The 15,485-nt window shown below is 45.8% G+C and overlaps 1 protein-coding gene across 4 annotated transcripts in view; it reads left to right on the top strand.

Annotated features, from left to right (window-relative positions):
- The window catches only part of NSD2 (nuclear receptor binding SET domain protein 2), a 114,267-nt gene that overhangs the window by 33,289 nt on the left and 65,493 nt on the right, over positions 1-15,485 (top strand). For 3 of the 4 annotated variants that reach the window (XM_030801369.1, XM_030801368.1, XM_030801371.1), the window contains exons 3-4: positions 2,256-2,418; positions 15,081-15,247. In XM_030801369.1, the coding sequence (XP_030657229.1) occupies positions 2,256-2,418; positions 15,081-15,247 (330 nt within the window). Of the gene's footprint in view, positions 1-2,255; positions 2,419-10,061; positions 10,490-15,080; positions 15,248-15,485 lie in introns of those variants that run through there. The other variant, XM_030801370.1, reaches the window with a different exon arrangement.

Here is a 15,485-nt window from a genome sequence, read left to right as displayed (position 1 = left end):
GATGGGGCGGCCGGGCAGAGGCGCTCCTCACTTCTTCCCGGACGGGGCGGCCGGGCAGAGGCGGTCCTCACTTCCCAGACGGGGCGGCCGGTGCCCAGCTAATTTTTTATTTTTTGTAGAGATGGGGGCTTGCTGTGTTGCCCAGGCTGGTCTCAAACCCCTGGGCTCAAACGATCCTCCCACCTCCACTTCCTGAAGTGCTTGAGTTACAGGTATGAGCTGCCGTGCCCAGCCTAGAAAGATTTTTTGAGGTGCCTACGGCAGTATTGAACCTCATGCTTTTGCTTGGGAAGAGGCCTGTGCAAGTTGTCAGAGACCTAGCTGTTTTGTTTTGAGACAGGGTCTTGGTATGTTGCACACACTGTTCTCGAACTCCTGGCCTCAAACGATGTTCCTGTATCAGAGCTGGCTTTTTCCTTCTCCTCCAACTGAAAAACAAACCAAACAAAAAAATCTGGCTTTTATTCCTAGCTGTGTCCCTTGGTTTTGTTAAAACTTGAGTAACTCACCTGAATTTTGACTCTTCCTCTGCAGAGTGGGGTCAATAAATGTAAACCTGGGTTGCTGTGCAGTAATCCGGTAGCTGTTCTGAAAGTGTGTCAGGTGGCCGGGCGCAGTGGCTCAAGCCTGTAATCCCAGCACTTTGGGAGGCCGAGGCGGGCGGATCACGAGGTCAGGAGAGCGAGACCATTCTGGCTAACATGGTGAAACCCCGTCTCTACTAAAAAAAATACAAAAAATTAGCTGGGCGAGGTGGCAGGCGCCTGTAGTCCCAGCTACTCAGGAGGCTGAGGCAGGAGAATGGCGTGAACCCGGGAGGCGGAGCTTGCAGTGAGCCGAGATTGCGCCACTGCACTCCAGCCTGGGTGAAAGACTCCGTCTCAAAAAATAAAAAAATAAAAAAAAAAAGAAAGTGTGTCAGGCCTGGTGCGGTGGCTCACATCTGTAATCCCAGCACTTCAGGAGGCTGAGGCAGGAGGATTGCTTGAGCCCAGGAGTTCAAGACCAGCCTGGGCAACATAGCGAGACCCTGTCTCTATAAAAAATAAAATTAGCTGGGCGTGGTGGCACTGCCTGTGGCCCCAGCTACTAGGGAGGCTGAAGTGGGAGGATCAAAAAAACATGAAAATGTGTCATGTGGCAGCTCATGCCAGCCCTCACCAGCATGCTTGTGGCAAGGTTTTGGGCCCGCATCTTCAGCTCACAGGTGAGAAAACTGAGGCCTGAGGCAGTGGAACAATCTACCCATGTGTATAGTGCTCTGAGGAGCAAGGCTAGAGATTCACCCTTGGAGGGTTGGGGCCATGCTGCCTGTGCTTGTTTCCACTGGAGAGCAGAACTGTGAGTGGCTTGTGGGGAGGAGTTTTTCTTTGGTGGAATGTTCAGCCTCAGCCTACCCATCATGTTCTAGAAATGGAGAAATTGAGGCTCAGAGAGCCCCAAGGACTCAGATTACATGTAATGGAGCCGAGACTTGCTCCTAGTCCTCTTGGCGCCCTTGCCCTCACCACACTGGGACGGTTCATGTTGGTGACACGTGAGCTGCTGAGAACTGATCGTCAGACATGACTGGGGGCAGGAGTCAGTATGGATTTGGAATTCTGTGAGAATTCCTTTTCGACCAGTTGAATAAAGTACCATTAAAGACCATCTATTAATACTAGGCCAAGGAAATAGATTTATATAAAGATCTTCATAACGTTGAACACCTGCTGTGTGCTATGCACTGTCCTGATCCTTTAGCTGAGAGTGAGCGACAAATTTTTTTTTTCTTTGAAATGGAGTCTTGCCCTGTCGCCCAGGCTGGAGTGCAGTGGCGTGATCTCGGCAGTGGCGTGATCTCGGCTCACTGCAAGCTCCACCTCCTGGGTTCACGCCATTCTCCTGCCTTAGCTTCCCGAGTAGCTGGGACTACAGGTGCCCGCCACCACGCCCGGCTAATTTTTTGTATTTTTAGTAGAGATGGGGTTTCACTGTGTTAGCCAGGATGGTCTCGATCTCCTGACCTCGTGATCCGCCCGCCTTGGCCTCCCTAAGTGCTGGGACTACAGGCGTGAGCCACCATGCCTGGCCTAAGAGACAAAATTTTGATGAAACGATGTTCAGGCTATCATCTAAAACACAGCAAGGGAGCACACTCCATTTTTGGGGGTCTGTGTGTATTTGGACATCGTAGCCTGGTGAATCCTTGGTCTTCTGGATACACAAGTAGTGATTGGATGTGTTAGTGTTTGTCTTCTGTTGTTCATTTTCAGATTCCAGCTAAGAAAGAGTCTTGTCCAAACACTGGAAGAGACAAAGACCACCTGTTGAAATACAACGTCGGTGATTTGGTGTGGTCCAAAGTGTCGGGTTACCCTTGGTGGCCTTGCATGGTTTCTGCAGATCCACTCCTTCACAGCTATACCAAACTTAAAGGTATTGTGTTCTTTGGGTTGTTTTTCCAACTTTCTCTTCTGCACTTAATCTTTCTCATCTCCAGGCTTCTTTCTTACTCTAAATAGCCCTGCTGTGGTTCATTTTTGCAGCTTTACATAAAGTTAGTGATTGATTCAAATGTGATGTGTTGCCATTTCTTTTTATATTCAACTCAAATACGTACTTAATCCGATTGAATTAGTGTTAAGGGAGACATGACCTTTGTCTTGTATAATTTCTGTTTTTATGATAGTTTATTTTTATTTATTTATTTATTTATTTATTTATTTATTTATTTGAGATGGAGTCTTGCTCTGTCGCCCAGGCTGGAGTACAGTGGTGCAATCTCGGCTCACTGCAAGCTCCGCCTCCCGGGTTCACGCCATTCTCCTGCCTCAGCCTCTCCGAGTAGCTGGGACTACAGGCGCCCGCCACCACGCCCGGCTAATTTTTTTGTATTTTTAGTAGAGACGGGGTTTCACCGTGGTCTCGATCTCCTGACCTCGTGATCCGCCCTCCTCAGCCTCCCAAGGTGCTGGGATTACAAGCGTGAGCCACCGCGTCCGGCCTGTTAGTTTATTATTTAGTTACAATGATTGCTTGTTTCAGGATGATTTGCAGCAAGAGTGTTTTATGCTAAGTTTAAGTTGTAAAAATGTCCAAGTGAATTTTATTAGGCCTATGGGAAGATGGAAAACACTGGAAGTGATTAGATAAATTGATTTTTACATGGAGCAGCTGACATAAAATATTAAGAATGTACCGCCAGGCGCGGTGGCTCACGCCTGTAATCCCAGCACTTTGGGAGGCCGAGGCGGGTGGATCACTTGAGGTCAGGAGTTCGAGACTAGCCTGACCAACATGGTGCAACCCCGTCTGTACTAAAAATACAGAATTAACCGGACGTGGTGGCGCACGCCTGTAATCCCAGCTATTCAGGAGGCTGAGGCAGGGGAATCACTAGAACCCGGGAAGCGGAGGTTGCAGTGAGCCGAGATGGCGCCATTGCACTCTAGTCTGGGCAACAACAGCAAAACTCTGTCTCACACACACACAAAAAAGAATGTTATATGTCCCTGATACAGAGCAAATAATAGTTGGTTAACCCATAAATGTGTTTTTAGAGGAATAGTAAAAGATAATGTGGTTTGAGGTTTTTCTGAAAGTTCTTCTACAGTGAAGTTGGAATTTAGTTTGAGCAAGTTGCGATGTGGCGAGTGCGGAGTTAGAACTGAGCAAGTTAGTGTCACCCTGTGATCTGATCTGTGCACCCTCTGGAAGTGTGGCATCTAGAGTCAGGCCAGACCAGGCCAGTGCTCCCGTCCAATATTGCTGACCAGTCAGCCTCTTATGGCCCCTTGGTGGTCCTTGCATACATGTCCCCTTCTGGTCTCTGGCTGGAGGCCTGAGCTCCTGTGGGGGCAGCGTTGCTGCCCTTGCTGTGAGCTTATGTCTTTGCACTGCCACCTGCATGGCCAAAACAGGCTTGTCAGCTGGCTGTGGGAGCAGGTGGCTGCTAGGAGTGGGGTACAGAGGTGCCTCCCTGGCAGATGTAGATGTTAGAGGGGCAGGCTGAGGACGAAGAGGCCTCTGCCGAGTCCTGGGTGCCCTTGCCTGAGTCCTGCCGTGGCCTCTTGTCCTGTGCCATGTGTGCTCTGCAGGAGTTGTGGCAGAAGAGCCTATGGCCTGGCTTCAGCTCTGTCTCCATGGAGGACCTTTGGCATCCTTGGCTTGCCAGAATGCAGGGATTCCTTTCCAAGGGGTTGCGGGAACCCCAGGGTGTACCCCAGGGTGTACCCCAGGGCCTCTAGACTTGGTCAGAATATGAAAAAATAAGTGCTGGTTGAGACAGAAGCTGTCTCCCCTATGAGGATGGACCTTCAAGCCTCTGCAGCCCGAGTGCAGGCACACATGGGTGTGTGTGAGGGGCTGCTAATTCTTTCTCTGCTTTCTAAGACCAGGCACAGTCTCCACACAGCAAACCTTGTGACTCCCATGTCATTTGTCTGTGTGGCACACAAGCAGCTCTTACTGATTTCCTTTTTAGTGTCTGGGGATATTTACTTATTTATATGATGCCATCTTTAGCTTTTAGCCTCTCATGCGTATGAAACTGAAGTAGTGTTTTGAAAGTCTCCTTGTTCTTCCTATTAGGGTTTATTACTTTTAATTTCTTCTTTTTTTGGGGATGGAGTCTTGCTCCATCATCCAGACTGGAGTGCAGTGGCGCAATCTTAGCTCACTGCAACCTCTGCCTTCTGGGCTCAGGTGATCCTTCCATCTCAGCCTCCCGAGTAGCTGGGACTACAGGTGTGTGCCACCACACTTGGCTAATTTTTGTATTTTTTTGTAGAGATGGGGTTTTGCCATGTTTCCAGTTGGTCTCAAACTCCTGGGCTCCAGTGATCCACTTGCCTGGGCCTCCCAAAGTGCTGGGATTACAGGCATGAGCCACAGTGCCGCAACCCCACTTTAATATCATTGCATCTTTCCTCTGCCTTGGAGTTAAGTAATTCCTGTAGTCTACAACAGCTTCTCTGACATTCAGATATACTGCCATTTTTACTTATCTCTCTTTTTTTTTGAGACACAGTTTCATTCTGTCTCCCAGGCTAGAGTGCACTGGTGCAATCTCAGCTCACTGCAACCTCTGCTTCCTGGTTTCAAGGAATTCTTGTGTCTCAGCCTCCTGATTAGCTGGGATTACAGGTGTGCGCCACTACGCCTGGCTAATTTTTGTATTTTTAGTAGAGATAGGGTTTCACCATATTGGCCAGGCTGGTCTCAAACTCCTGACCTCAGGTGATCTGCCCACCTTGGACTCCCAGAGTGCTGGGATTACAGGCGTAAGCCACCGTGCCTGGCCTCATCTCTCTTTCTTTGCTTGACTCCTGGACCTTGCACTGTGGCTAAGTGCTTTCACTCTTGTGCTTATGGCACTGTCGTGTTACTCTCTGCAATTGAGACTGGGACTCAGGAATCAGCCTGCCAGGGTCTAGTTCAGCTGGCTGATCTTGATAATGAACTTAATCTTGCTAAGCTTCAGTTTCCCTGTGTATGAAAATGAGGAAGATGAAACCATCACCTTCATGGAAAGGTCTTAATGCAGTGACCACCGGATGCTTGTATTAGCAATTGTTATTATCCTCCCTTTTACTTTTAAAACCCGAGTTTTTATTGTATCAATCCCCATTCCCCTGGTTTCTTCTATAGCTGCTTCCTGAAAACCTTCCTGTTTGACCAGTTATTAACCCTGCAGCCACCTAGTGTTTGGTTAATTTTAATAGTTTTGTATCTGTTTTTAAGTGTTTTCATGTCCTCAGGTATTCCCTCAGTTTTCAAAACATAATGCCAAATGGGTATACTTGGATTCTAGCTTTTGTGTGTATGTGTGAAATATTTGATCTATTTTTTAATCTATTTTAAAAACTTTCAAGTCAAAGTAAAACAGCACAGCAGACACCTATCCCCTCATCTAGATTCTCCACCTTGAAACATCTTGTTCTACCTGTTGAATCTCTTTTTTTTTTTTTTTTTTGAGACAGAGTCTCACTCTGTTGCCAGGTTGGAGTGCAGTGGCATGATTTTGGCTCACTGCAACCTCTGCCTCCTGGGTTCAAGCAATTCTCCTGCCTCAGCCTCCCAAGTAGGTGGGACGACAGGTGCACACCACCACACCCAGCTAATTTTTATATTTTTAGTACAGATGGGGTTTCACGATGTTGGCTAGGATGATCTTGATCTCTTGACCTCGTGATCCACCTGCCTTGGCCTCCCAGTGGGATTACAGGCATGAGTCACTGTGCCTAGCCTCCGTCTCTTTTGTTGCATGATGGCTGGTAGCTGTCGTGGCACTGTTACCCCCAAATACGTCAGAACAAGGACAGTTTCCTTATTGACTCAGCACCCAGCCACATTTTGGGAAACATCACATCAGTAACAAGATCTGTTATTGTGCTAAAAGCGGGTAGAGGGGCATGTCCCCAGCAGGCCCCGTATCTGCCTTTTTCTGTATTTTGGGGTTGAGATGCATACTTTTCATCTGGTGGTTGTGCCTCTTCAGCTTCCGCTAGTCTAGAACAGCACTCCCAATCCCCAGTTCCTCATGACTGCTTTAGCTTTCTCATGATCAGACCTAGGTCACAAAGGCCAGGTTGGATCTCAAAGTTGGAACCTTGAAAGGTAGCTTAGGCCCTTTGCTAAAGATCTGTGTGCAGAAGAAGGGAGTGTCCTGCACCAGCCTAGGCTGGGCAGTGGCCTGCCTCACCTCAGCAATCTGCTTCTCTAGGAATTATTGTGGGATGTAGAGTAGGAGGCACAAGCAAACCTCCTTCAGAAGACTGACAATATACTTTTTTTTTTTTTTTTTTGAAGACATTAGAGTATAAAAGATACTGTACATTTGAAAAGCAGTTCAGAAGGAGTCAAGCCTGGGTAGATACCCTCCAACTGAAAGGAGATTCAGATAATCTTAAAAGAAAAGGGGTCAAAGGAAGTGAGCAGAACAAAGAGAAGTGAGGGAAGGACAGAGTGCTAGTCAGACCACATCAGGAGGAGCTTATGTGTCAGCTGACCCACCCCTGGTAGGCGATGGCCACCAGAGCTTTCTGTGGAAAGGCACAGGTCCCCATTGTCACTAATGAGGGACCTGTGGGCTGTGTTTGTAGTCTGTCCCAACAGTGTAGCTTTTGTTGTTGTTGTTGTTTTGAGATGGGGTCTTGGCTCTGTTGCTCTGTCCAGGCTAGAGTACAGTGGCACAATCATAGCTCACTCCAGGCTCAAACTCCTGGGCTCAGGTGATCTTCCTCCTGCCTTGGCCTCCCAAATTGTTGGGATTGCAAGTGTGAGCCACCATACCTGTCCCCAATAGCCACAGCTTTAGCAGTCCTTGATGATTCATCATGGACTTGTTAAATGGTAACCGGCTATTATTGCACTTTCTACCTTTTAGCTGTCATTTTTCTGCAAAAATGAGCTCCCCCTTAAAAATAAAAACGAGTTATGTATTTTAGTCCTTATTTTCTTAAATCCTCACATTGTCCCAAATTTGACCAGTGGGAGTTCTATTAAGTTCCTTTAAGTTGTATGCCTTTGACATGTCCCCATCAGCCCTTGAGCACCTCTTTACGTTCTGGTACAACAAGATGTTCCAGGTTCATCTTGTAGTTTTTCCCACCCGCCCCCCAACCCTAGCATCAGCCATTTCTCAGAGAAGGCCTAGGTTCTTTGAGTACGGAATGGTATGTAGGAGCCCAGGTCTGGTCGCTGGTTGTGTTCATTGCTCCGGGAGACAGAGTTTGCAAGGGAAACTCTGTGTGCAGTAGGTCTTCAAGCAGTGCTGAGCCCTTGCTCCAAGTGGAGCTCTTGGGTCCATTTTTGATTCTCCAACACTTGGCCTGCAGCACCCCATGATGAGAATGAGACAGTGAGTGGTGAGTGTCGTTTTGGAAGGACAGGGATGTGAAGAAGAGATAGCTCCTGCCATGGAGTGGGCTGAGCATGGGTCCTGTGAAGCCAGTACTTTTATATTTTTCTACCCTCTATTCCTATCCTTTTTTTTTGTTTTTTCTTTTCCTGGAGATGGAGTGTTGCCCACTTGTCCAGGCTGGAGTACAGTGGTATGATCTCGGCTCACTGCAACCTCCACTTCCCAGGTTCAAGCGATTCTCCTATCTCAGCCTCCCGAGTAGCTGGGATTACAGGTGCACACCACTATGCCCAGCTAATTTTTGTATTTTTAGTAGAGCTGGGGTTTCACCATGTTGTCCAGGCTGGTCTCAAACTCCTGACCTTGTGATCCGCCCGACTTGGCCTCCCAAAGTGCTGTGATTACAGGCGTGAGCCACTGCGCCCGGCCCCCGTTTAAAAAAAATTTTTATTTATCATGCTTGGGATTTATGGACCAGTTTGAATCTGTGTATCTTAGTAATATACTTAAATTTTGAAAACTGAAGTATAATATACATGCAAAAATGAACATAACTCATAAGCTACAGCTTAACCTAGATTCCTTTGGAAATCTTAAGTTAATGAAAGTCTTAATAGCATTTTTGTAATTTACAGCAGCATAGCCTGTGTTAGCTAGTATTTACCAGGGTACCTAGGCGGACTAGCAGCTTTTAGGCTCAACCTTTTTTTTTTCGAGACAGAGTCTTTCTCTGTCACCCAAGCTGGAGTGCAGTGGCACAATCTCAGCTCACTGCAACCTCTGCCTCCCAGGTTCAAGTGGTTCTCCTGCCTCAGCCTCCCGAGTAGCTGACACTACAGGCGTGTGTCACCACACCCGGCTAATTTTGTATTTTTGCTAGAGATGGGGTTTCACCATATTGGCCAGGCTGGTCGAGGCTCAACCTTTTAAGTTGGAAACAGAAGATAACTATATGTTTTAGATATTACACTCACTGGTCTCTTTAGATAACTGTGGTCTGGAATCAAGTAATTTTCTGTTGTGGAGATTTTTGTTGTCACCTTTTCTGTGTTATGGAAGGGAATGTTAGGAATTAACCCTCATTGCTTTATATAGGAAAAAAATTGCTTCTAGCATTTTCTAAAAATATTGCAGGTAATCTGGCTTTCTCATGTCTTGTGCTATTTGATGGTATTATCTTCTTACTGATTTGTTTCTTGCTTGTTCTATTACTTGCTGAGAGATGTGTTAAAATCTCCCATGGGATTGTGGATGTGCTGTTTTTCTACTTGTAGTTCTGGCAGTTTCTGCTTTACCTATTTTGGGGCTCTGGTGCCCTCCAGAGACTGAACTGGGAAACTCAGGCATGGTCATGCTTGTCCTTTGTTTCCCAGGGAGCTCTGTGGTCTCATGTCCTTGTGACTTTGCTCCTGTGCTCCATTCTTGGCTTCTGCAGACACCTGGCCTTGTCTGCATCTTTATGGCTTCTCTTCCCTCCCTGGAGCTTTATCTCTGAGGCAGCCCTGTCTCTTGGTGGGGTTCATTTTGCATGCATGGAACTTAACAGGCTCTACAAAATCTGGAGAGAAACTCTGGCTTCGTTGAGCCCAGAGAGTCACAAACTACCTGTAGTCTAATGGGCTGTGATAGGGAAAAAGGAACATAGTACAAAATTAGGTACCAGGACTGTTAGTAGAAGCCAGGTCTCTTCGAAGGGGATGTAGGTGGGGAGGTCAGTGACATGCATTTTTATACAGATGGTGATTAATGAACATCAGAAATTGCATAGGAAGAGGGCCAGGTGCAGTGGCTCATGCCTGTAATCCCAGAACTTTGGGAGGCCAAGGCAGGTGGATGACTTGAGGTCAGGAGTTTGAGACCAGCCTGGCCAACATGATGAAACCCTGTTTCTGCTAACAGTACAAAAATTAGCTGGGTGTGGTCCCAGGCGCCTGTAATCCCAGCTCCTGGGGAGGCTGAGGCATGATAATTGCTTGAGCCCAGGAGGCAGAGGTTGCAGTGACCCGAGATTGCACTACTGCACTCCAGCCTGGGCGACAGAGCGAGACTCCATCTCAAAAAAAAAAAAAAAAAAAAAAAAATTGCATAGGAAGGGAGGATTACTAATACATAGTACTGGGACAACTGGTTAATTATTGGTAAAATAAAAACAGTGAGATATTCACCTCTCCACTTGGACCAAAAGATAATTCATATGGATTAAAAAAACCCATAAAAATAGTAGAAAATTCAGTTATGTTATCCAATTTCTAGATAGGAAAGAACTTCAGAATGTTACACTCATTTATTTTACAAACTTGGGATCAGATTACAATAATCTCTTCTGCTTTTTTTCCCACCTGACATGTAAGGAGCATTTATCTGTGTCATTATTTATAAACATGGTTTAATTTTATATTATGTGTACTGTTACAGGTTTTCTTTATTATAAAAATGCTATAACATACCTGTATTCATTTTCATTACTAAGAAAAGTTCTTACAAAGTTTTAAAGTAATGGAAGAAGTCACAAATCCCTTGACATATCCTTGAATCTTAGGTATTTTCAAATCAAAGAAGTTTGAACACTTAAAAACAAGTCAAATTGTACTGAAAGATTAATAGTGAAAAATCATCCCCTGCCTTCCTCTCTCCTCCCCAGAGGTAATTATTTTTATCTCTTTCGACATTTTCTTCTAATTCTAATACTTTGATTTCTCATGTAGACATTTTCTGTTAACTTTCTATCATGGCAAATGAAGATTGAACTCTTCAGCCATTTTCTATTTCTTTTCCCCCATTCTCCCCATATAATTAAGTCACTATTTGTAATAAATGAAAAATAAGCATTTACATAATTTTGACTATGTAAATATCATTCAGTGAAAAACCAAGTTGTGTTCTGTAATTGCATTTTCTTTCTTGTAAAACCTTTTGTTTTCCTTGGAATTAATTACTGCCTTTCTTTTGAAATCATACACTATGTTGTCCATACAGGCTTAATTTTTTTCAGGTATTTGTCTCCTCATCCTTAAAACTCATCCTTATTATGAAGTTAGTTTCTCCTATTTATATATTTATATAGTTATTTTTTCTCCTTAAGAAAAATGAAAACCTGGGTTTGAGTCCCATCTTCCCTTTCTGCTCTTTGGAACTCATCTTTTAACCCTTTTTCCTTACTAAGATTTTCTTTCTTTGTAAAAAAGTTCTTTTCTCTCATCTTTTTCTTCCCTTGGAGCTCTCTCCTAGAATCTTCCTTTTTCCTGCTTGAATCTGGTTTGCTAGCACTCTTAACCTTTTGCACTGCAGTAAGCTTAGACTTTCTTTAAGCTGCTTTCCCTATTTACATTGTTTTGGGTAGTTCTGTGTGGGTGGCAAGCCGCCGAGGTGCCAAGGCAAGAGACTGAAGGCACAGGCTGTTACAGTATAATAAAGAAAATACTTAAAATAAGAATAGTTATATTAGACATAGAATATAGACATGATTATGAATATTATTAATGATTAGTTTGTAGCATTACTCTTTATTCCAATATTATAACAATCTCTGTTCTACAATTATAATCTAGGAAGAACCAGGTCATACAGAGATAGGAGCTGAAGGGACACGGTGAGAAGTGACCAGAAGACGAGTGTGAGCCCTCTGTCACGCCTGGACAGGGCCACTAGAGGGCTTCTTGGTCTAGCGGTAGTGCCAGTGCCTGGGAAGGCACCTGTTACTTCGCAGACCAGGAAAGGGAGTCTCCCTTTCCATGGGGGAGTTAGAGAAGACTCTGCCCCACCACCTCTTGTGGAAGGCCTGACATCAGTCAAGCCCACCCGCAGCCATCCGGAGGCCTAACCGTCTCCTTGTGATGCTGTGCTTCAGCGGTGACACTCCTGGTCCACTTTCATGTTCCGCCCTGTACACCTGGCTCCGCGTTCTAGATAGCAGTAGCAGAATTAGTGAGAATATTAAAGTCTTTGATCTCTCTGAGAAATACATAGAAGAAATAATGTAAGCTGTCCCCTCTCTCTCTCTGCCTCGGCTACCAAACAGGGAAGGGCCCCCTGTCCGGTGGACACGTGACTCGCTTGACCTTACCTATCATTGGAGATGACTCACACTCCTTACCCTGCCCCCTTGCCTTGTATACAATAAATAACAGCGCAGCCAGACATTCAGGGCCACTACTGGTCTCCGCATCTTGGTGGTAGTGGTCCCCTGTGCCCAGCTGTCTTTTCTTCGATATCTTTGTCTTGTGTCTTTATTTCTACGATCTCTCGTCTCCGCACACGAGGAGAAAAACCCACAGGCCCTGTAGGGCTGATCCCTACAGTTCTATGCTGTGTTCTTTCTTGGTTAAGTTCTCTTTTTTCCTGGAGGCTATTTTTGGTATCTTAAGACAGTTTGTATGGGAAGTAAATTTGAGTCCTTGCAGTTCAGAGTATGCTACCTTTGTTTTTTTGAGATGGAGTCTTGCTTTGTCACCCAGGCTAGAGTTCAGTGGCGGGATCTCAGCTTGCTGCAACCTCTGCCACTTGGGTTCAAGTGATTCTCGTGCCTCAGCCTCCTGAGTAGCTGGGACTACAGGTGTGTGCCACCCTGCCCAGCTCGTTTTTGTATTTTTAGTAGGGATGGGGTTTTGCTATGTCAGCCAGGCTGGTCTCGAACTTCTGACCTCAAGTATTCCACCCGTTTTGGCCTCCTAAAGTGCTGAGATTACATGCGTGAGCCACTGCGCCCAGCCCAGAGTATGCTACTTCTTTTTTGAGATGGAGCCTTGCTCTGTTGCCAGGCTGGAGTGCAGTGGCACGATCTTGGCTCATTGCAATCTCCACCTCCCGAGTTCAAGTGATTCTCCCGCCTCAGCCTCCCGAGTAGCTGGGACTACAGGCACACACCACCATGCCTGGCTAATTTTTTGTGTTTTAGTAGAGACAGGGTTTCACCATGTTGGCCAGGCTGGTCTCGAACTCCTGATCTGAGGTGATCTGCCCACCTTGGCCTCCCAAAGTGCTGGGATTACAGGCGTGAGCCACTGTGCCTGGCCCAGAGTATGCTACTTTTCTGTCTTCACACCTGATTGATGGTTTGACTGGGTATAGAATTTTATGTTGAGAAGAATTCCCTTAGGAATTTTGAAGGTATTACTCCATTTCCTTCTAGCATCCAGAGTTTTTGGCCATTCTTCACATAATTTGCTATTCTTCACATACCTTTCTATTCTATTTCTTGTTCCATTAACTTGGAGGCTGGCCTTTCACCCAACCCCCAGCAGCTTGAATTTCAGCAGGGTGTGCCCTGCTGTGGATGTTGCAGTGGGACACTTAGGACTGTTTTAGTTGGAGACTTGATTTTGGGTTTATTCTTGGAGCTTCCCTGTTTCTCCAGAAAGCCTATTATTTGGGTATCAAACCTCCTAGATTGATCTTACAGGTTGCTATGGAAATAGGTATTTTTCATCTTTCTTTCTTCTTTCTAGGAGATTTCTTATCTTCCAAGCTTTCTTGTTGAATTTTATTTTCTTTGTTTTTGAGATGGAGTCTGGCTCTGTCACCCAGGCTGGAGTGCAGTGGCACAGTCTCGGCTCACTGCAAGCTCCGCCTCCCGGGTTCACGCCATTCTCCTGCCTCAGCCTCCCGAGTAGCCGGGACTACAGGCGCCCGCCACCACGCCTGGCTAATTTTTGTATTTTTAGTAGAGACGGGGTTTCACCATGTTGGCCAGGATGGTCTCGATCTCTTGACCTCGTGATCCGCCTGCCTCGGCCTCTCAAAGTGCTGGGGTTACAGGCTTGAGCCACTGCGCCCACCCTGAATTTTATTTTCATAGTTGTATTTTAGAATTTCAAATACCTCTTTGTTTTTCTGTGTTCTCTTTTCGTAGCACACAGGGTTTCTCTGTTGGGTATCTTCTCTTCCCTTGCCTTATGTTTGTGGCCCTGCAGAGGGCCATTCATTTCTGTGTGTTTTGGATTCATTCATACTGGATGCTTCCCTGGGTCCAGGGGTTCCTTGGTGCTGGGCTCGTGTTTAAGAGCACAGCAGTTAGAGCTGCCTGCAACCATGGGTGGGGAGGCTTGGTTATCCACCCTCCTTTGCGTTAGAGGGTCTGATTGGCCATTGGCCACTTAATTGGGGGAATCTCCAAAAGACTCACAGGAGAGGTTTTTCCTCTGGAGCACTTCAGGTCTTCAGGAAATATCCTTTGATTCATCTGGGCCAATGTGCTGCATGAGGGGACAGGGAGTGGTAACTGCCCCCACCTTGTGCCAGGGAGATCCCCCTCCCTCCTCTCACCTGGCACAGAGATCTGACCTTTTAACCTGCTTACCTGTATTAACCTTCTCATGACTTCAGTGGAATCTGGTACCTCCTCTCTTGGATTTTGGGCCTGTCTCTTTCTTTCCTCATCCCCCTGGCTGCACTGTGGGACGTGGCTTCTTCCTCTCAGATAAGAGTAAGAGTAGTGGGCATCTGTGGGGTTACTGTGTGGTCTGAGCTGCTCTCTGAGGCCACTGTTGCTCCTGTCACCCTAGCACTGTGAGATAGGGGGGGTAGTTAGCTGGTAGGTAGCAGGGCTGGGATTTGAACCCAGGTTGTGTGATACCAGTATACTGCCTCCTTCACTGCCGCACTCACTCCTTTCTTGCAGATGTCCTCTTGTCTTATTTGGTATCTTTTTAAGAGGGAATAAAGGAGTGCATTTAGTCAGCTAGCTAGCTTTTTTCTTTTTTTTTTTTTTTTCTTTCTTTTTTTGTTTTTGAGACAGGGTCTGGCTCTGTCACCCAGGCTTGGAGAGCAGTGGCATGATCTTGGCTCATTGCAACATCTGCCTCCCAGGCTCACGCCATCCTCTCACCTGAGCCTCCCGAGTAGCTGGGACTACAGGTGCACACCACCACATCTGGCTAATTTTTGCATTTTTCATAGAGACGGGCTTTTGCCATTTTGCCCAGGTTGGTCTCGAAATCCTGAGCTCAGTCTCCGCGCCTCGGTCTCCCAAAGTGGTGGGATTACAGGCGTGAGGGACCGCGCCTGGCCTGGTTGGCTTTCTTTCCCATTCAATTTTGAACCTTATCTGAGTCTCTTGTAAGTTAATTAGCTTCCTTCTTTGGCATGTGGCATGGAAGGGATGAGAAGTATAGAATTTGTTTTGAGGTTAACAGGCTTAGACAACACCAAGGAAAACAACTGCAAAATAGCAGTAGATTTGAGTAATTTCATCCCAGATTCTAACTTTCATTCTCTAACATTTTATTTTAAAAACTAGGTCAGAAAAAGAGTGCACGCCAGTATCACGTACAGTTCTTTGGTGACGCCCCAGAAAGAGCTTGGATATTTGAGAAGAGCCTCGTAGCTTTTGAAGGAGAAGGACAGTTTGAAAAATTATGCCAGGAAAGTGCCAAGCAGGCACCCACGAAAGCTGAGAAAATTAAGGTGATAGATGACCCTTCAGTCTACTTTTAGACCAGAAATTTAATTTTTATTCTTTAAGTTAACTTATTTTTGTTTTGAACTTATACTTGCTCGAAATATTGTAATGGCTTAACAGTCTCTTTCGTTGTTGACTTTTGCCCAAGAATGCCATGTTACAATATGATAAAGTTTTTTAGAGACACAACTTATTTTTTTTTGCTCATTTGATGACTCTCAGAGATAACTTGTTTTAGAATTT

The sequence above is a fragment of the Nomascus leucogenys genome, chromosome 20, assembly GCF_006542625.1.
Source record: "Nomascus leucogenys isolate Asia chromosome 20, Asia_NLE_v1, whole genome shotgun sequence".
Taxonomy (NCBI): domain Eukaryota; kingdom Metazoa; phylum Chordata; class Mammalia; order Primates; family Hylobatidae; genus Nomascus; species Nomascus leucogenys.
This window is presented reverse-complemented; position numbering and strand designations above follow the sequence as displayed.